A 23118-nucleotide genomic window follows, 5' to 3' on the forward strand; every position below is an offset into this window, starting at 1 on the left:
ATGTGAGTGGACTGCAGTTCTGGAACAAGCTTCCCCTCTTCCCAATATAGGCCAGGTCCATTGACTTTGAGGACACACTGGAAGGTAAATCTATTTGCAAGGGCTGCCATAGAGCATGAAGTTCGGTCTGTGTGGATGGAGAGTTCTGCTGGCTGTTAGTTTTACTTTTCTTTTTGCAATTTATGACAGGGGTGCCTAGGGCTCTTTTTATTTTTGTATACAAATCCAAAGTAAATGTAATCATGTTTTCCTATTTTAAAGAAATCTTTCCCCTTGTGGCTGTATTAAAGGATCACACAAACAGGAGAAACTATGAAAGTGGCAAAATGTGTCTATGCACAAAGTAAAGAAACTGAAAAAAATATATATGTTCTCCTCTAATTTGTTATATCTTGGGTGCTACTTGTAATAAATAGAAGGTGCAATAGTTTCAGTCGATATCATGATTACTGACAGGAATCTCTTTAAAAAGTTGCATACTCCAGTGGCAAAGACTTGCTAAGCATGTACTATTTTTGTGTCTACATTTAGAATAAAAGAACATAAGAGCGGCCGTACCGGGTCAGACCATAGGTCTATCTCGCCCAGTATCTGTCTACTGACAGCGGCCAATGCCAGGTGCCCCAGAGGGAGTGAACCTAACAGGCAATGATCAAGTGATCTCTCTCCTGCCATGCATCTCCATCCTCTGACGAACAGAGGCTAGGTACATCATTCTTTACCCACCCTGGCTAATAGCCATTTATGGACTTAGCCACCATGAATTTATCCAGTTCCCTTTTAAACATTGTTATAGTCCTACCCTTCACAACCTCCTCAGGTAAGGTGTTCCACAAGTTGACTGTGCACTGCATGAAGAAGAACTTCCTTTTATTTGTTTTAAACCTGCTGCCTATTAATTTCATTTGGTGACCCCTAGTTCTTGTATTATGGGAATAAGTAAATAACTTTTCCTTATCCACTTTCTCAACATCACTCATGATTTTATATACCTCTATCATATCCCCCCTTAGTCTCCTCTTTTCCAAACTGAAGAGGTCTAGCCTCTTTAATCTTTCCTCGTATGAGACCCTCTCCAAACCCTTAATCATTTTAGTTGCTCTTTTCTGAACCTTTTCTAATGCTAGAATATCTTTTTTGAGGTGAGGAGACTACATCTGTACACAGTATTCAAGATGTGGGCGTACCAGGGATTTATATAAGGGCAATAAGATATTCTCAGTCTTATTCTCTATCCCCTTAATGATTCCTAACATCCTGTTTGCTTTTTTGACTGCCTCTGCACACTGTGTGGACATCTTCAGAGAACTATCCACGATGACTCCAAGATGTTTTTCCTGACTCGTTGTAGTTAAATTAGCCCCCATCATATTGTATGTATAGTTGGGGTTATTTTTTCCAATGTGCATTACTTTACGTTTATCCACATTAAATTTCATTTGCCATTTTGTTGCCCAATCACTTAGTTTTGTGAGATCTTTTTGAAGTTCTTCACAATCTGCTTTGGTCTTAACTATCTTGAATAGTTTAGTATCATCTGCAAACTTTGCCACCTCACTGTTTACCCCTTTCTCCAGATCATTTATGAATAAATTGAAGAGGATTGGTCCTAGGACTGACCCTTGGGTAACACCACTAGTTACCCCTCTCCATTCTGAGAATTTACCATTAATTCCTACCCTTTGTTCCCTGTCTTTAAACCAGTTCTCAATCCATGAAAGGACCTTCCCCTTTTATCCCATGACAGCTTAATTTACGTAAGAGCCTTTGGTGAGGGACCTTGTCAAAGGCTTTCTGGAAATCTAAGTACACTATGTCCACTGGATCCCCCTTGTCCACGTTTGTTGACACCTTCAAAGAACTCTAATAGATTAGTAAGACACGATTTCCCTTTACAGAAACCATGTTGACTATTGCTCAAAAGTTTATGTTTTTCTATGTGTCTGACAATTTTATTTTTAACTATTGTTTCGACTAATTTGCCCAGTACCAACATTAGACTTACTGGTCTGTAATTGCCGGGATCACCTCTAGAGCCCTTTTTAAATATTGGCGTTACATTAGCTAACTTCCAGTCCTTGGGTACCGAAGCCGATTTAAAGGATGGGTTACAAACCTTAGTTAATAGTTCCCCAATTTCACATTTGAGTTCTTTCAGAACTCTTGGGTGAATGCCATCTGGTCCCGGTGACTTGTTAATTTTGAGTTTATCAATTAATTCCAAAACCTCCTCTAGTGACACTTCAATCTGTGACAGTTCCTCAGATTTGTCACCTACAAAAGCCAGCTCAGGTTTGGGAATCTCCCTAACATCCTCAGCCATGAAGACTGAAGCAAAGAATTCATTTAGTTTCTCCGCAATGACTTTATCATCTTTAAGCGCTCCTTTTGTATTTCTATCATCAAGGGGTCCCACTGGTTGTTTAGCAGGCTTCCTGCTTCTGATGTACTTAAACATTTTGTTATTACCTTTGGAGTTTTTGGCTAACTGTTCTTCAAACTCCTCTTTGGCTTTTCTTATTACCCTCTTGCACTTAGAAATTGTCAGAAAAGTTATTTCTTCTCAGATTAAAGATTAATAACTTGAAATATTTATAGATAATTTAGGCTCAAAACCTGCAAACAGCTAACTTGTGCTTAGCTTTACTCACGTTAGTAGTCTCCATTGCTCAGGTGAGTAAAGTTAACATGGGTGTTTGCAGAATCTGAGCCTTAGGAAGTAACTCCAAAGTGAACAAAGGCCTTTTCTAAATACTTTGCTTGACTATCATTAAAATAAATTTGAAAGTGAAAGGACAATAAATGAATTTAATCTTTACCCAATAGTCCATTCTGTTTGTATCTATCCCCGTATTCACAAACTGTTCTGAACATTTTTGAAGCTCTTGTTCCTGAGCTGGTTTCCTAGCAACATCAGTAGTTGATGACCTTGCTCCACAGGGACATAGTTATCAAGTTCAGAAGCACAGAACACTTGTATTCTTTTCATTACTGTAGGAAAGCAAAGATTACAATTCCTTTTGTACAACCACTATCCAACAGAGTTATAAAAAGCTTTATCAACAAAACAAGTTTAAGTTTAGAGCTTTATCTATTCCAATATCCAGGATCTTCAGACTGGAGAACTACTCAAGATGCATGTTTAATGAGTTTAGTTTGATTTGATTTGGACACATTTAAATGATCCAACTTGGTGTGGGTCAGTCTGCAATCAAGTAAAGCCTCCTGAAATTCCAGTAGAGCAATCTACATAAATTTAATAGAGGCAGACAGTGTGAAGCAGAGTAACAAAACCGGGATCTTGGCAACAGAAGGAGCACTACCTCCCTATGCCTTAGTAGGAAAGTCAGTGTCAACAAAAAACTGAATAGTGGCACCAGCTATACACTATACTAAAATAGTGCCCATCATCCCCCAAATGTCTCTACCTCTAGTTCACTTTAGCGGCTTTTCTTTTTGCTCTCACTCAACCAGATGCATCCTGATTTTCCTCTCAGCTCCATGTTTCCCGTGCCACTAAGGAGATTTGAGACACATTGCAAAATCCCATATTCCTTTTTTAAGTCCTTGCTGACATTTACAAGAAAAGTGAGCAAGTCACTTTCATTTTGGGCATGTCAGACATTTTGTCAATCAAAGCATCTAGAATTTTAAATGTAAGGTAGCAGTTTATCCAGAGGACAGTAGGCTTTTGGCTGTCCAAAGCTACTGGACAATAGAATTTTTCTTAGCATGTGGTGAGCTCTATGTCAATAGTGTTACCAAACTTATTCAGTAACACAACTTATTTTAAGAGATGACATGAAAAGGGGTTCTTTATGATGTATCAAGGTGAACAGAAAGAAAGGATTAAGCAGCATAAGCAGTCATAGAGAGAAATGTCTGTATTTTAAAAGGGTCTGTTTTCCCCACTTATTTCATTAAGTTCAACAGTAATAGTTTGACTGGTGATCACTCCCACTTTTAATTACAAGAACAAAATATATGAGGAACTGATAAAATTTCTTCAGTAGCCTGTCAGAGGAAGTTAAGTTATCTACATAGGTTCACTCTACAGAAATCATACATTTAGAGTTTTGAACCAAGAATATCCTCTACATTCTCCTAACAGAGGACTGACTCTTTAGATGGGAAGAGGTCCTCTGGCAACAAGTTTTACAGTAAGGCTGACAAACTAGCAGTCCTCGGGATCCTTCTCTGTAGCTCACAAGCTTACCCCACCTCACCCTACACAGTTCAAATGAATAGGAGCAGGAGGAACTGAAGTGGGAGCTCATGCAGCTGACTGGGCACAGGCACCCAAGTCCCTCCCCATCCCATGCAGAAGCTCTTTCAGGAGTCACCACTGCTGCCACAAGATAGTAGCAGGGGCTCAGCTGTGGCTACACCAAGGAAAGCGCCACAAGGAAAGTCTGCAACCCCCCGCTCTCACTCTGCCATTGAGCTCCACTGCACCAGACAGAGAATGGCTCCTGTACCTCACCCACTGAAAATGCTCAAGCAAGTGGAAAGGAGAAGGATATTCCCTGGGCGGGGGAGGGAGGCAGATTTCCAAAAATAGGATAAAGTTACCATCACTGTTTAGCTGACATAGTGATTAAAACCTGTCCTAATCCATACTAGTATTTCCACTATTGTTACCATCCATGGGGCTTCACTGATGATAGATAATGGTAGAATAAATACTGGAATTTCAGTATAAATATAGTTCTGAAGTCACAATTATGAGTTTTGAGAGAGATTATATTAGGCTTTTTCCCTCCCTGATTAATCATTATTTCTATTACCATCATGCTTAGAAGCCCTGGTCTTGGATCCCACTGTGCTAGGAGCTGAACACACAGAACAAAAACATGCACCCTCTCCCCGCCTCCCACGAGCTTACAATCTACATACAAGACAAGAGACAACAGATGAATGCAGGTCTGTCGCATCTTATGCTGGGGTTACGTTCCGCAGTCATCGCGTAAAGCGAAAATCGCATATAGTCAAAATTACATTGAGTGTAATGGCGAGAGGAATTGCCAGCACTATAGGTACAGTATTCAAATTGTTGTTTTTCTCTTTTTTTTGTTTTTTGCCAACCGTGTAAAGCTGAAATCGTGCATGTTAAATGTGCGTAAGATGCAACAGACCTGTACAGACAGTTCGGGGAGTAAAAGGAAACGATGAGAGAATATTGGTCAGTATGAGAGACAGTGTTATGCTGCTTGTGTGCTGATACAATTGTCAATTTTTGTAAGCACCACAGGAGAGATTGGAAAGAGGATAATGAGGCAGTTTTTCGTACGTTTGTGAGGAACTCCTCCCAAGCATGAGGAGAAGGCCTGGGAGAAAACAAACGTGCTCATTTGAAAATTTCACAAGTGAACAATGGAGTCTGGCAGATAGAAAATCTGCACCTCAAGAGTGTCCCTGGAAACAGCAGTGCCTCAACTATTCACATTCTGGTGGCTTCAAACTCCCTGAGATTCAGTAGCAGGATTCCCTCACAGCAGTCCAATGAGAGGCAAAGAGCAAGCACTTGACTTGATCTGTGACAAGGGATCAAAATCAACAGGCTGAGAGAATGATCTTTGCAGCAGCACTCACAATTTAATTATTGTTTCTCAGATACATAAATAAGAGATTAGCACGAGAGTCAGATGACTGACATTCAGTCTTAGGTCTAACATTACATTATAAAGGATGCCTGTTAGAGCCTGCTACACAGTTAAGTAACAAAATGGTTTACATAGTAAACTTCTTTAGTCACCTCTTGTGTTGAAATTTTTCATTCTTCTCAAAACATTAAAAACTGAGAAAATTGGGGCAAAATCTATCCATCCATTTCAGAGTTCTATAAAGGCCAGTTCCCATTTAGCCCCCTCCCCTCTCACTGGCTTCCACACACAATGACACTCCTTGACTGTATAAGCTTTACAACTACCATTTGGAAAAGGCTTGCTTCGAGGAAGGTAAACTGTCATGGCTTTGTTTAGAATTGAGTTTTTAGTTCTGCAGACATGAACATTTAAAACCAACTCCCTCGCTTATAAAATATAAATCAATTGTAAAGTTATCTAGGCATTATACATTAAACTACACACAAAAAGAATGATAAAGATATTTTTTGTACAGAAACAGCTGTACCGCAGCATAAAGAAACTTCTGTCAGCTACTAATCAGATTCACTTCATGACTCCACAATCAAATTCACACTTTCACTTTGAAAATGTGTACATGGAGCATTTCTAATTTGTGCAGTGTGTTAATTGCAGTCTGCACTAACAGTCTCAGGTGCAACTGCTTGTCTCTCCAGCTGTGCATACACTCAATACTCAGTGAAAACCTCCTCTCTGCTTTTACATGTTATGCAAAATGCAGCAGACATATGACAATTGCTATATTAGCCAACAAACAAGCCATTGCAGGTCAGGCATCCACCACTCGCTTTCAGTCTCCTGACAGCATACTCTTCCACTGCCATCCTTAACCTACTGAGCATACCAGTGAAGCTGCATTTCTTCAGGTTTGTGTAGTCAGGAAAAGGTTACAAGCCATTGTAAAAATGCATATACCTGGTCACCTGGAATCAGTGGGGACACAAAAACCATCTATGCCACTTGTTCAGGAAGAGCAGCCCCTGAGAGATCAACACATTTTGAAAATTCTAGCATTACGTACACTGCCTGGTCACCCAATGTACACATCCATAAACCTGCCATAGTGAGCCATTAAGGCTTGTAACACCACTGAATAGTTTGAACCTCTTTCCAATATTATGCATTTAGATTTATTTGAGGCTGCCATAAAATGTGCACATAAATTCAATAGCTCATGCAGTTTGGGAGTCCCAGCTATTTAAATCCTTAACCATGCACCTCTTCAACACATTATATGCCCTACAAATGACCAAACTTCACTCATCATAGGCTTCCTACTGTCAAAATGGTCCCACATAAGTAGCAACTGTCCACAGTAGCCAGCTTCCACAAGGCAACTAGACCTTTTTTCCCACACAAAGGAGAGCTCTTATCCATAAGGTCTGGAATTCCACAAAGCAAGATACTGTAAAACCCATTTCATTCTGAAGTTATGCAGACATTGCTGCTCATCATAGGCTTCAAGAACTCAGGGCTTGTCTACATCACAAAGTTGCAGCGCTGGTGAGGGGGTTACAGTGCTGCAACTTAGGAGGTGTACACATCTGCAGGGCATCACCAGAGCTGCAACTCCCTGTTTGCAGCGCTGGCCGTACTCCCGTTTTGTCTCGGGTGTAGAGGATCCAGCGCTGGTGATCCAGCGCTGGTAATCAAGTGTAGACACTTACCAGCGCTTTTCTTGACCTCCGTGGAATAAGCAGGTATCCCAGCATACCTGAGGAAGCCTCTGGTAATCAAGCAGGTCTCCTTCCCCGGTTTGCTCTCGCGTTCCCCGAACCCCCATGCAAGCAGGTCTCCTTCCCTGCTGTTTGCAGGCGGGTTCGGGGAACGCAAGAGCAAACCGCGGCGAAGCTGGTCTCCTTCCCCGGTTTGCTCTCGCGTTCCCCGAATCCCCGAGCAAGCAGGTCTCCTTCCCTGCGGTTTGCTCTCGCGTTCCCCGAACCCCCGTGCAAGCAGGTCTCCTTCCCTGCGGTTTGCAGGGGGGTTCGGGGAACGCGAGAGCAAACCGCGGCGAAGCTGGTCTCCTTCCCCGGTTTGCTCTCACGTTCCCCAAAGCCCCGTGCAAGCAGGTCTCCTTCCCTGCGGTTTGCTCTCGCGTTCCCCGAATCCCCGAGCAAGCAGGTCTCCTTCCCTGCGGTTTGCAGGGGGGTTCGGGGAACGCGAGAGCAAACCGCGGCGAAGCTGGTCTCCTTCCCCGGTTTGCTCTCGCGTTCCCCGAAACCCCGAGCAAGCAGGTCTCCTTCCCTGCGGTTTGCTCTCGCGTTCCCCGAACCCTCGTGCAAGCAGGTCTCCTTCCCTGCGGTTTGCAGGGGGGTTCGGGGAACGCGAGAGCAAACCGCGGCGAAGCTGGTCTCCTTCCCCTGTTTGCTCTCGCGTTCCCCGAACCCCCCTTGAAGCCGCCCAACAGCGCTGCAGTATGGCCACATCTAACACCACTTGCAGCGCTGGTTGCTGTAAGTGTGGCCACTCTGCAGCGCTGGCCCTATACAGCTGTACTAATACAGCTGTAACAACCAGCGCTGCAAAATTGTAGATGTAGACATACCCTCAGTCTGGAGTTATGATCCAAACGCAAAAGTGATGCTCTACCTACTGACGCCACCATCTGCAAGTACAGTGCAATGTTGTCTACTCCAAGCATGATGAATGCATGACTGGTGAATTACAAATTCCAAGAACTAATCTTCCTTCTCAAGCTGTCTACAGACAGTGCTAAAACATCCTCCATCCACCACCTCATAGAAGCCTCAATACTTTCACAGAAGTTCCAGCAGAAAAAACTCTTCTTGTTAAGCAAGGAGAACCAAGTCTTCACCTTTGACCCCATTTTATAGAAAGGACTAGGAAATGGTACCAGAAGTAGGGAAACTATGGGATTTTCCCCAGTAAATTGGGAGGGAGGGGGAGAAGAGGTCAGACTTCAACATTCCCCCACCCATTCACCCACCTTTACCTTGGCTCCAAGATGGCCTTTTGGAAACTCTCAGAAACCCACAGCCTCAGACAGCTGTGCCAGGATCTGTGGGATAGGTACTCAAAGGGCAGATAAATTGGCATCAGATGGTACAGCACTACTGAGAGTTTAGGGCAGAACTGCAGCTGACCTACACCTGAGAAACCGTAACTAGCATGGACATTGTACTGCTAATATTTACACTGATGCTCTCTCACCAGTTCAATTACAAAGGATTACATAGTCTATTGTAGACAAGGGCATTTAATTTAATTTAACCATACATACTACCAGTGTAATTTCAAATCACATAGTCAAGAGATACTAGAAACATGCATTCCTAGGTTAATCTGTATGTCACATAGACATATCTAAATTCTGTTATACCTGACATGTTGCATTTGTCATATATTATCCCACACAATTCCCTCTCAAAAAAAAATCAGGACAAACTCTCTAAGATAACCCAATAATTCAACTGTACAAGACAGTTAATTCTGCCAGCCCACAATCCATTCACCCACCTTTACCTTGTTGAATATATAAAAACACTTATATTACTAGTGCTGCTCAAGTGGGATTTTACAAGACTACAATAATAGTCAAGAGGATCACCACACAGAGAATCCTCAAACCACTGTTCTTTATCTAGAAATGTATCTCACTGTAGTGATATAGCAGCACTTCTGATTTACTCCCATGTATCCCAGTCACCTGGAAATCTGCAAACCAACACAATTTTCAACTCAGTTACATTGAATCTTAAACTTAGTCTTCAAGAGCAAGGAGCAAAGCCACATTAGTCTCCTTTTTACAGTGTAAGTGTTGCTAGTTTTTCTACTTATTTATATTACAGAATGTCTAACTAATGAATACAATGCATTTTTTAGAATTAATAGCATTTCAAATGGGTGTTAATGGACATAATAGATTCTGTGGATCAGCCTTTAGCTAGTAGTACATGTGGTTTATGATCACACTTTACCATCTTATGCCTGTATCATATTCTCAAAATAGGTTTAGGGTCAGGTCTATATTAGGAGCAGCTTGCCACTATATCTGTATACTATACCGACACCACACTCCTAGCATGGACACAGTTTGTATTGTCAAAAGCATGTTTTTGCCGGTATAGCTTATTTCAACTACACTCAGCCCTCAGCTCCAAGCAAAATAAAACTATACAAGCAAAGTGCAGTTTTGCCAATATAACTGCACACTAAGTGTTTTGACATGGGTGCCTACTGCTCTCTAGGGCAGAGGAAGAAAAAGCAATAGGCAAACAAACAAAAGCAAATCAGACTAAATTGCCTTTAACATTCACAATTTCAGAAGCAACTACCCTCTCTACTTTACGAACTGATTTTATTTAGCAAAAGTGAACCTACTGAAATGTTTTTAAAAACCTGCTTTTGATCGTTTTAACCTTAAAATGTGCTGGTGTACAAAAATAACCAAATATAGACTCCGTAAAATGTGGTATTCTGACCTCAAGCAGACCTGGTTAGAAAGAATGACAGCACAGAGGTGTTAAAATGTTTCCTTATTCCAGAACTGCTAAGAGATAAAGTGAGTCCAAGGGTACTGCCTGTGGTGATGGTAGATAGAGGAGGGGATGAAAAAACAAAAACAAAAAACAGAGAAGTAGTCAGAGAAAGGTCAGTATAGATCACAAACTAAACGGTTTTAAGCTTACTATTTGAAACTAAAATTCTCTATATTTCCCCTAAGTCAAGGGAAGATTTATCTGTAAATACTAAGCCAAGATATTAGTGCAGTGTTTCTCAAACTTAGGATGCCACTTGTGTAGGGAAACCCCTGGTGGGCCGGGTCGCTTTGTTTATCTGCTCCGTCCGCAGATCCAGCCGATAGTGGCTCCAACTGACTGCAGTTCGCTGCTCCAGGCCAATGGGGGCTGCTGGAAGTGGTGGCCAGTTCGTCCCTCGACCAACGAACTGCAGCCAGTGGGAGTCACGATCGGCTGGACCTGCAGATGCGGCACGTAAACAAACCGGCCCGGCCCACCAGGGGCTTTCCCTAACAAGCGGCATCCCAAGTTTGGGAAACACTGTATTAGTGTATATATCATAACCGAAGAGTTGAAGCAGAAACTCCAAATTTTTGCTGAAGTGGGATATATTTTTCCTTCATAAACAAGAAAAGTTAATCTGATGGATTTGTTCCAAATAGTTACTTATAATAAAGATTATTTCTTATCTACCTCAAAAACAAGAATTCAACCTGTTAAGTTACTTAAGAAGATTATAGGCATGCCAGTGAAGCTTGTTTTTAAGGGGAAAAAAAATCAGCCAACTGAGAGAAGAGCCAACTCTAGCCCTGGTCTACACTACAAGTTTAGGTCAAATTTAGCAGCATTAGATCGATTTAACCTTGCACCTATCCACATGACGAAGCCATTTTAAAAATCGATTTTTGTACTCCTCCTCAATGAGAGAATTAGCGCTGAAACTGACATGCCAGGTCAAATTTGGGGTAGTTTGGTTGCAATTTGACAGTATTGGCCTCCGGGAGCTATCCCAGAGTGCTCCATTGTGACCGCTCTGGACAGCGCTTTCAACTCAGATGCACTAGCCAGGTACATAGCAGAAGCCCCGGGAACTTTTGAATTTCATTTCCAATTTGGCTAGCATGGCAGGCTCATAAGCACAGGTGACCATGCAGTCCCAGAATCACAAAAGAGCTCCAGCATGGACCGAACAGGAGGTACTGGATCTGATCGCTGTTTGGGGAGATGAATCCGTGCTATCAGAATTCCGTTCCGAAAAACGAAATGCCAAAATATTTGAAAAAATCTCCAAGGGCATGATGGACAGAGGCTACAACAGGGACCTGCAGCAGTGCCATGTGAAAATTAAGGTGCTCAGGCAAGCCTAACAAAAAACCAAAGAGGCAAATGGTTGCTCTGGATGAGAGACCCAGACATGCCACTTCTACGATGAGCTGCATGCAATTCTAAGGGGGTCCCCGCCCACCCCACCATAAACGTCTCCTCCTTACTCTCACATTGTGATTGTGGAGCACACAGCAAGCAGCAATAACAATGGGAATATTGGTTTCGCTGAGGTCTAACCAAGTCAGTAAACTTTGCCAGCGAGCTTTTAAACATCCAAATACACATTCTACCACCATTCTGCACTTGCTCAGCCTATAGTTGAACAGCTCTTGACTACTGTCCAGGGTAGCTGTGTATGGCTTCATGAGCCATGGCATTAAGGAGTAGGCTGGGTCCCCAAGAATAACTATAGGCATTTCAGGATCCCCAACAGTTATTTTCTGGTCTGGGAAGGAAGTCCCTTCCTGCAACTGTTCAAACAGACCAGAGTTCTTAAAGATGCGAGCATCATGTATCTTTCCTGGAAATCCCACATCGATGTCCATGAAACGTCCCTTGTGATCCACTAGTGCTTGCAGCACCACTGAAAAGTACTCCTTGCGGTTAATGTACTGGCTGCCAGGGTGGTCCGTTCCCAAGCTAGGGATATGTGTTCCATCTATCTCCCCACTACAGCTAGGGAATCCCATTGCAGCAAAGTCATCCACTATGACCTGCTCATTTCCGAGAGTTACTAGCCTTGATAGCAGCAGCTCAGTGATTGCATTGGCTACTTGGATCACAGCAGCCCCCACAGTAGATTTACCCACTCCAAATTGATTCCTGACTGACCAGTAGTTGTCTGGCGCTGCAAGCTTCCAGAGGGCTATCACCACTCACTTCTCAACTGTGAGGACTGCTCTCATCTTGGTATTCTTGTGCTTAAGGGCAGAAGAAAGCAAGTCACAAATTTCCATGAAAGTGCTCTTACACATGCGAAAGTTTCCCAGCCCCTGGGAATCATCCCAGACCTGCAACGCTATGTGGTCCCACCAGCCTGTGCTTGTTTCCTAGGCCCAGAATTGGTGTTCCATGGCATGAACGTGCCCCATTACCATCATGATGTCCAAATTGCCAGGGCCTGTGCTTTGAGAGAAGTCTGTGTCCATGTCCTCATCACTATCATGATTGCGCTGTCTTCGCCTCCTCACCTGCTTTTGCAGGTTCTGGTTCTGCACATACTGCAGGTGTTTACAATGCTCACAACAGCAGCAGCGATCTGACAGGCTCCATTCTTGCCGTGGTATTGTCTGCAGGAGAGCAGAGTTGCAGCAGAAGCGGTGGATGACGACGGATGCCATGATAATAGATTTTTATACCCAAAGACGAGGGGACCTGCAAGGTGGATTCATGGCACCACGAGAGCAGAGTTGCAGCGGAAGCGGTGGAGGACAAGAGTTAGCACTGCACACATTTCCCAAAAATAACACATTCCCGGGAGCCCATGATGACAACACGGAGAAATTAGGTATCGAGACACGAGCAGGAGAGCAGAGTTGCAGCAGAAGTGGTGAGTGACGACAGGATGCCATGAGAAAAGATTTTTATGCCGAATGATGAGAGGACTTGCAAGGTCGATCCATGGCACAAGGAGAGCAGAGTTGCAGCAGAAGCAGTGGTTGGATGATGACGGTTAGCAGTCCTACTGCACCGTCTGCTGAAAGCAGTATGGCATCTCCACAGAAAAAAGGTGCGAAACGATTGTCTGCCTTTGCTTTCATAGAGGGAGGGACGACTGATGACATGTACCCAAAACCACCCATCAGGCATTGAGAGCTCAACTCAGAATTCCCATGGGCAGCAGAGACTTAGGGGACTGTGGGATAGCTACCCACAGTGCAACACTCTGAAAGTCGATGCTAGTGATGGTGCTGCGGATGCACTCCGCCAACTTAATGTGCTTAATGGGAACTCACACAATTGACTGTATAAAATCGTTTAGTAAAAATCGACTTCTGTAAATTCAACCTAATTTCATAGTGTAGACATACCCTCAGCCAACAATCCTGAAAATCAGCTAAAAGCAAGGGTTGGAAAAGACTAAACCCTTTACCAGCGAATAAACCAGAGATAACGCAGTGACTGAAACAAAGTATTCGCCCATTCACCAGTAGCAGGTAGGAAGCTTTCCCAGGTAGGTTGCATGGAGAAGGAGCTAACCACCAATTTCTGAAGAATGTAGGCTCTCATTTTAACATTTCTAGCTCTTACAATTGCAAAGATATGTTTCCATATGTGAACCAATTCAATACTTGTCTTTGAATCCAGAAAACAGCAGCAAGTGAAATTTAGTAGCTTGGTCAATTTCACTGCTGCTCTACAGAAACCTGAAAGTAACCCAAATCTGATATGAACCACCTACCAGCTGCTTGGGAAAGCGAAGAAACAGAAGTAGTCACTAAGGCCTTGTCTACAGTGGCAAGTTTCCGTGCAGTAAAGCAGCTTTCTGCAGTGTAACTCCCAAGGTGTGTACCTGCCAAGCCACGCAGTGCACAGAAACTGCAGTTGCAGCGCTATTAAAAAAAAAAAAAACACCTCGATGAGAGGCATACAGCTTTCTGCACCAGAAGTATAGCGCCTTGGTACCAGAGTAGACACCATGGTCAATTACAGCACTGTGATTGGTCTCCGGGGGGTGTCCCACAATGGCTGTTCTCACCTCTCTGGTCATCAGTTTGAACTTTAGATTTTCAGAAATCAGGTGACCAACAGTGAGCCCCACCCCTTAAACTGCTTGGGAATTTTTAAAGTCCCTTCCTGTTTCCTCAGTGACACATGGAGTGGTCTCAGCGCACCTTTTCAGGTGGCCAGGCCTGCTCCATGCACCAGGCGATCCCCCCTTTGGAGCTATGCTGAGTTGCTGGACCTCATCAGCATTTGGGGAGAGGCTGTCCACTCCCAGCTGCACTCCAGCTGTAGGAATTATGATACCTATGGACTGATTTCACAATGCATGACAGAAAGGGGTCATGACCAGGCCACACTGCAGTGCAGGGTCAAAGTGAAGGAGCTGCAGAATGCCCACAAGTTGCGGGTGGCAAACCGCCACTCCAGTGTTAAGCCCACAAGCTGCCGATTCTACATACAGCTGGATGCGATACTCAGTGGCAAGCCAACCTCCACTGAGAAGGCCACTGTGGATACTTTGTTGGCTTGCATGCCAGTCGAGACTGGACCAAGCCACGAGGAGGAAAACTTGGAAAAGGATGTGGAGGGGGTGGGGGACCCAGAGGCAGATGACTCAGAGGTCAGAGATGTATGCAGCCAGGAGCTCTTCTCTACCCAAGAGGAGGCTAGCCAGTCACAGCTGACGGAGCTTTGCAAAGTGCAAACAGGAGAGGAGGCCCCTAGTAAGCAGCTTTGATTTCGGGAATCGCTGAAGTGAGTTGTTGGGGGCAGGAGGGTTGCAGAAAGCAGGCTTGTGTGTCTGTATGATGCGCATACCACCACATGCCTAGTCTGAGAGGCAGAACAAGATGTTGATTGACTCCCTCACTCCATGGGAATCTGCCTCAGAGATCTCTATGAAACTCTCACGGAGATACGGGGCAATCCATAGCTTACACTGGTGGTCCCAAACCTTTCTATGGGGCGTGCGCCAGACGACTAGCCGGCGAGGACCACCGCCACTGGCAAGCAGCAATGAATTGGCCACTGAAATGCCGCCGTAAAGGAGTGTCATCAAGAGGAGTCGCCGCTGAAATTCGGCAGGATTTCGCCAGTAGCACTTCTTGACATTGCCACTTCTTGGCAGCATTTCGGTGGTTGCTTGTCCGGTAGACAAGTAGGCGGGCGCACATGGATGTCCCGGTGGGCACCATAGCGCCCGCAGGTACTGTTTGGGGACCCCTGGCTTACACAAACTCAATAAAAGGTTAGTACTTTAGCAGTTAAATTTTCAAAAGACTCTTTGTAATTATCATATGTTCACCATCCATCCTCATACGGTTCCTACCAGATTGCACATGTACCATCCCCACAGAATAAATAAGCATGATCTATTCCAAGGCTGCAAGAGTAAGCAGAACTCTCCCTGAAATTGTTCCTCTTGGTGGCTGGGAGTCTGCTGTGCCAGGCACCAGAACTATGAACAGGGAGCTCTGAATCCTCCACTGCTGGTGCTCAGGCAGCATGGAGAAGGAACTAACTTGACTGGAATGCAAAAGGATGATGAGACAGAGGGAAAGTGAAGTGAGACTGAGGTCTGGTCTACACTACACATTTAAATCGATTTTAGCAGCGTTAAACCAATTAACGCTGCACCGGTCCACACAATAAGGCCCTTTATTTTGATATAAAGGGCTCTTTAAACCGGTTTCTGTACTCCTCCCCGACGAGAGGAGTAGCGCTAAAAATCGGTATTACCATATCAGATTAGGGTTAGCGTGGCCGCAAATCGACGGTATTGGCCTCCAGGTGGTATCCCACAGTGCGCCACGGTGACCTCTCTGGACAGCAATCTGAACTTGGATGCACTGGCCAGGTAGACAGGAAAAGCCCCGCGAACTTTTGAATTTCATTTCCTGTTTGCACAGCGTGGAGCTCTGTTCAGCACGGGTGGCGATGCAGTCTCAAACCCAAAAAGAGCACCAGCATGGACCGTACGGGAGATACTGGATCTGATCGCTGTATGGGGAGACAAATCTGTTCTATCAGAGCTCCATTACAGAAGACAAAATGCCAAAGCATTTGAAAAAAATCTCCAGGCTATGATACAGAGTCCACAGCACAGTGCTGTGTGACAAGCGTAACAAAAAGCCAAAGAATCAAATGGACGGCTCAAGGAGGGAGTACCGAGGACTCCAGCTATCCCACAGTCCCCAAAAATCATTTGCATTCTTGGCTGAGCTCCCAATGCCTGTAGGGTCAAACACATTGTCCGGGGTGGTTCAGGGTATATCTTGTCAATTTACCCCCCTCGCTCCCGTGAAAGAAAAGGGGGAAAAAAATCGTTTCTTGACTTTTTTATATGTCACCCTATGTCTACTGCATGCTGCTGGTAGACACGGTGCAGCGGCAGTGAACAGCAGCATCCTCTTCCTTTGTATGGCAGACGGTACCATACAAAAGGACTGATAGCCGTCCTTATCATCCCATGAGTGCTCCTGGCTGGCCTCAGGTGAGGTCAGCCGAGGGCGCCTGGGTAAAAATAGGAATGACTCTCGGTCATTCCCGGTAGATGTTACAGAACGGCTGGTAACTGTCTTCATCATAGCAACTGGGGACTGAGCTCTATCAGCCCCCCTCTTTTCATGTCTAAAGAAAAGATGCTCTACTGCCTGGACTATCATAGCAGCGGGATGCTGGGCTCCTCTCCTCCGTACCGTCTAATGTCCTACCTGGACTATCATAGCAGCTGGAGGCTGCCTCCCTCTCATTTTATCTCACTAACAAGTCACTGTTTCTTATTCCTGCATTCTTTATTACTTCATCACACAAATGGAGGGGACACTGCAACGGTAGCCCAGGAGGGTCGGGGGAGCAGGGAAGCAACGGGTGGGGTTGTTGCAGCACACCCCCTAGAATGGCATGTAGCTCATCATTTCTGCGGGATCTGACATAGAGCGGCTGTGCTCTTTGGTACACTGGTTCTCTAGCACACTTGCCCCATATTCTAGGCAGGACTGACTCTGTTTTTAGATACAACATAAAGGAGGGAATGACCTGGGGAGTCATTCCCATTTTTGCCTTTGCGCCCCCGGCCGACCTCAGCCAGGGGCACCCATGACAGCAGCAGATGGTACAGAACAACCGATAACCGTCATCTCATCACCAATTTACAGTGGCACAGCAGACGGTACAGAACTACTGGTAACCATCTCTGCTATCTTGCAAAGAGAAATGAGTGCTGCTGTGTAGCGCTGCAATACCACCTCTGTTAGCGGCATCCAGTACACATACGGTGACAGTGAGAAAAGGCAAAACGGGCTCCATTGTTGCCATGCTATGGCATCTGCCAGGGTAATCCAGGGAAAAAGGGCGCAAAATGATTGTCTGCCGTTGCTTTCAGGGAGGAAGGAACGAGTGACGACATTTACCCAGAATCACCCGCGACACTGTTCTTGCACCATCATGCACTGGGATCTCAACCCAGAATTCCAATGGGCGGGGGAGACTGCGGGAACTATGGGATAGCTACGGGATAGCTACCCACAGTGCAACACTCCAGAAATCGACGCTAGCCTCGGACCATGGACGCACACCACCGAATTAATGTGCTTAGTGTGGCTGCGTGCACTCGACTTTATACAATCTGTTTTATAAAACCGGTTTATGTAAAATCGGAATAATCCCGTAGCGTAGACATACCCTGAGATAGGAGCTGTGAAAGAAGAAAATCATTAAGGGATCAGGATGTAAGGGTCTGTGACTATTAAAGTACAATCCAGAATTGAACCCAGGATTATACTGTCTCAACAGTCCTCTGCCAATCAGCAAATACACGGCAAAGTGTGTGGGTCACCTCCTTCCAGTCTGGTCCACATAAAAGATTACAACCTTAAGTCCCTTAGCTTAAGTGGCAGACGTCTGTGCTTCAGAGCCAAACTCCAAAGATTCCAACCCCCTAATAATGACCAATTTTGGTGTCATCATCCAATCCCTGCAGGCAAAAGGTGCGGGGGTGGGGAAGAGGAACAGAGCTGCATTTGTGCTGACTGTTACAGATGGATTTCTCTCTTTCAATGCGTCAGCTAAAACTGTTCACCAACATTTGTTGATTTAAACCAAATCCAGCCATGCCTAAACACAGGAAAGATGTGGACAAACCGGAGAGGGTCCAGAGGAGAGCAACAAAAATGATAAAAGGTTTAGAAAACCTGACCCATGAGGAAAGGTTAAAAAATGAGCATGTTTAGTCTTGAGAAAAGATGTCAAATTAATAAATATATTAAGGGCTGTTATTAAGGGAACTGCAATCAATTGTTCTCCATGTCCACTGAAGTTATGACAAGAAGTAATGGGCTTAATCTGCAACAAGTGGGATTTAGGTCAGATGAAAGAAAAACTTTAAAAGGTAGTCAAGCTCTGGAACAGGATTCTAGGAGAGGTTGTGGAATCCCCATTGCTGGAGGCTGACTTGGTCCTGCCTCAGCCCACAGGCAGTGCTAAAACATCCTCCCCCTTCACCACCTCATAAAAGCCTCAACAGTTTCACAGACATTTCAGCAGAAACAACTTCTTGTTAAACAAGGGGCTGGTCTACACTATGGGGGAAAATCGATCTTAGATACGCAACTTCAGCTACATGAATAACGTAGCTGCAGTCGAAGTATCTAAGATCGAATTACTCACCGTCCTCACGGCGCAGGATCGATGTCTGCTGCTCCCCCTATCGATTCCGCAACTCCGTTCAGGTTAGTGGAGTTACGGAATCGATATAAGCGCGTTTGGAGATTGATATATCGCGTCTAGATGAGACGCAATATATCGATCCCTGAGCAATTGATTGCTACTCGCCGATACGGCGGATAGTGAAGTCATACCCAAGAAGAACCAAGTCTTCAACGTTGGCTCCATTTTATGGAAAGGACTAGGAAATGGTGCCACCATCAGGGAACCTATGGGTTTTCCCCAGTAAATGGGGTGGGGAGGAGAAAAGGTTAGACTTCTCAAGATACTTTCCAGCCCTACTTTTCTGTGATATTTTCCCCCCCCCATTTGCTTTAAAATAAATTAGGAAATTTCTTCCAAAAAATAAATAAATAAATAAATAAATAAAAAGCTACTTTACAACAATTTAAGGTTCCAAAGTCAAGTACTCAAAAGTTAGGAAATGCTAGAATTAAGGTTGCCCATACAGCCTTAATTCAGACCCCTTGTGGGTATGCCTCATGATATATAGCCTTTAATTACATGATCACACACTTTTTTCTTCACATGACCTCCGCTTAATTCAGTGCACCGAATAGGCAGTGTCCTAGAAATGAACCAGGACTGCATAGAAAATGAGGCTATTGTCTGTAGGACTTCTGCATCATTTGTTTCAGAGAAGCTGGAATGAGTGAATAAAGCAGAGGACTACAGAAAGATAAGATAGTCTCATGAAAAAATCAGTTAAATGCCACCCCGGAGAACTGACTTCTATCCCCCCCCATCTCCTACAGGGTTTCTGTATGATGCTGGACAAATCACTTAAGCCCCAGGTAGTCAATAGGCGGACTGTGGGCCAAACGCAGACCGCCAGATACTTTTGAATGGACCATGAAATCTTTTTACATAAATTTCATCATTACTGTTATTGCTGTGTGAAAAATGTTTCTCTAGAGTCTGGACCTTGACAAAAAATAATTGACTACCCCGACTTAAATCAGTTTGTTCCAAATCTTAATTGTTCAATCTGACACATTTGGGGGCCTGATTTGCAGAGGAGATGACCATTCACAACTACAATGGAAGTCAATACAGCTCTCTTCTGGACATGTAACGTCAAATTCTCTGATAAAAATCTGTCCCCTGGCGCTTCAAACTGGGATCTCAAAATTAGCAGGCTCTCTCTACCTTAATCTCTTTCTGTACCAGTTCCTCATCTGTAAAGTGACAACAGAATATCACATTATCTCACTCAAGTGTTATGAAAATAAATTAATGTTTATGAAGCAGATTGATATTACAATGATGAGCTTTGTAAGAAAAGCCAATGAGGAAATTAATTCTGTATTCAAAGCAGAGCAAGGGTGTACAATAAGTTAGACAAGGGAAGACAAATCAAATGGTGAAGATAAAACCAAACACTGAATAGCTGCTACTCATGGAGTTAATTAGAACCCATTATGAGCACAGGATGAGGAGGGACCTTTGAAAAGACAGTCTTTAATTACATGACCACATGATATCCTAACACGTACAATAAATGGGCTGAATTAAAGTTGGAATATGCAGCATTAATTCCGTCATCTTCTAACTTTTTGAGTGCTTGACTTTATAACCTTAACATTCTTTAATATTTTTAATGTAATACTTATATTTTAATTTGAGGCGGAGACAATAGACATATTTGCAAGTCCACTTAAAGATGATCGGAATTTGAAAACTATACTGTGTCCATAACTACAGCATCTCCTCAACTTGATAACTGAATACTTGAAAACTAAATCATTGTCATAAGTGGAAAAAGATAATCTGAAAAAAACTTCTCTATCAAAATACTGAAAATAATCATTTAAATATTCCTTTCTTTTAAAGGAACATAAAATATTTTGCATAACACAATATTGGAAGAAGGAAAATTCAAAATAAAAAGCTAAAATTTACCGTCTTTCTGAAATCTAAATATAGACGGTGTACTGAACATTGATTACTGCCCTTTCCAAAAATTCATTTTGAAAGCAACTGTTCTTCAAATCACCTTTAAATAAAGACGGATCAGAACTATAAATTGTATTTCCTGCTACTCGGTTTCAAATTAACACTAGCACATTGGGTCATTGACTTCCATTTTATGATAAAATATCAACATGATGTGCTAACAATTGTCAAATTATAGGGATTATATACACTGGCACAGTTTAATGATTTGCAAAGAGAAAGTAATGTTGTAAGTATTTTTTCCTATATACAGAGTTTTCACCCGAATCAAGTGTTTTGTGTTTATATATAAAATTTGTGCTCAAACTTCACTCTAGACAGAACTGTCCAAGAAACTCAACGAAAACAAAAAGTTTCTAACTGCACAAAATTAACATCAATCAATCCAGATTATACACAGTGCCTATTCTAAGTACATGGAAAATATTTTTAAATGAATCTTAATTAACAAATGTAATATATTCAGTAAAACTGACAGCAAAAAGCAAACCAGCCATGTATTTTTACTTGAAGTTGACAAAGTTTCCAACTACTCATGCATTGTCACACAAAAGGTTAGATTTGGAGATTCTATTATAACAAATTTTGATCCCATGAGTAATTCCCCAACACAGCTGTGTCATCAACAATGGCATTAACATTTCAACAGGAAACAGAGAGAGTCATCCTAATGCCCCTGAAAAGCATTTTTTCTAACTTTTAACCTCCCCAGGTGTTTCATAGTTATTTTGTATTACATCGAAATTGATGCAAAATTGTACAAAATATCGGGAAGCTTTGAAAACAGGAAGTGTTTCAACAGATAACTGTAGCAGTTTCCTAAAATTAGGTGAAATTAACATATCACTTTGATAAAATTTATCACAGGATCGAAAATAAGTGTTTTAGGCAAACTATAGTGAACACATTTTAATGCCATTACCTAAAATTTCTATAATTTGTAAAATAACTGCATATACATTGAAAGAAGTAAACTATCCTTATCCACCTTTTAGCAACCAAAAGGGTGTCAAAACAAGGACCTGTTTTAGAAACACATAGTGCAACATGCCAGCTCCTTTTGCTTAATACGCTGCGGACAGATCAAAGTATTTCCAACTAATTTATACTCTTTGCTTTGACTTCCACCCCAGGAATTTATTAATGACGTTGTAAAAGTTACTCGTTGAGAAAGTTAGCTCTGCCCTGAGCTTCCCATTTAATCCACATTTCCTACATTGCAGGTTACGGAGCCACATTTTTACACGGATCCAACTGAAAGCCACGAAAAGACCAGCGAAATGCGCTGCAAGGCGCCACGCGATGGCTTTTTAAGGAGGAACAGGCTGGATCAGCGCCGAGGTGGGTCTGGGCTCCGCGCCGGGCGCATCCTGCCCCGCTCACAAAGCCACTTTCCGACTGAAGGATCCCGAGGCACTTTCACCGGCTGGGGACGCGGTGCACGGAGGGGACAGGGCCCCGGGCAGGGGCACAGAGCTGGCGGGTGAGAATCCAGCCCCTCCGGTCCCCGCCCGCAGCACACATCGGACCCGGTGAGCCCGCCTCTGGGGTACCGGGGGGGGAGGGGAAGCATCGTGCTACAAACGACACCCGGGGAGGAGGTGCCGGGGACAGCAGCCCCGAAGCCTGGCCCCGAGCGGCGGGGCAGGGGGGAGAGGGGCGCGCTCTGCCCGCCCGGGCACCCCCACATCAGCCCCCGCCCGGCTCTCACCTGCGCAGCACAGCAGGAGGCTCCCCAGCAGCGCGGCCAGTGGCGGCAGCTCCATGGCGGGGCAGCGGCGGTAGCGCCTCGGCGTCCTCCTCACAACACGGCGGCTCCCAACGGACGCTCCCAGCAGGTGAACAACGGCCCGTCACTTCCGGCCGGCCACAGCCCCACCGGCACCCCCCGCCCCCGCGCACACACCGCACGGGCACTGCCCCCTCCCCCGGGACACACACACAGCACAGCCGCTGCCCTGGGACACACACACACACACCGCACAGTACAGGCGCTGCCCCCTCCCCCGGGGACACACACACAGCACAGCCGCTGCCCTGGGACACACACACACACACCGCACAGTACAGGCGCTGCCCCCTCCCCCGGGGACACACACACAGCACAGCCGCTGCCCTGGGACACACACACACGCCGCACAGTACAGGCGCTGCCCCCTGCTCCGGGACACACACACACACACACAGCACAGCCGCTGCCCTGGGACACACACACACACCCCGCACAGTACAGGCGCTGCCCCCTCCCCCCGGGACACACACAGAGTACAGGCACTGCCCAGCCCTTCCCTCCCCCTCCGAGGACACACACCGCACAGGCA

The 23118-nt window shown here is 44.5% G+C and overlaps 1 protein-coding gene across 2 annotated transcripts in view; it reads right to left on the reverse strand.

The window, feature by feature from the left end:
* The window catches only part of CXADR (CXADR Ig-like cell adhesion molecule), a 59759-nt gene extending 37133 nt beyond the window's left edge, over positions 1–22626 (reverse strand). For both annotated transcript variants that reach the window (XM_030579855.1, XM_030579847.1), the window contains exon 1: positions 22509–22626. In XM_030579855.1, coding sequence (XP_030435715.1) covers positions 22509–22563 — 55 coding nt within the window. In that variant the 5' untranslated portion in view covers positions 22564–22626. The remainder of the gene's footprint in view (positions 1–22508) is intronic.
* Positions 22627–23118: the final 492 nt, after the last annotated feature.

Source organism: Gopherus evgoodei, chromosome 1 (assembly GCF_007399415.2).
Source record: "Gopherus evgoodei ecotype Sinaloan lineage chromosome 1, rGopEvg1_v1.p, whole genome shotgun sequence".
NCBI classification, from domain to species: Eukaryota; Metazoa; Chordata; order Testudines; family Testudinidae; genus Gopherus; species Gopherus evgoodei.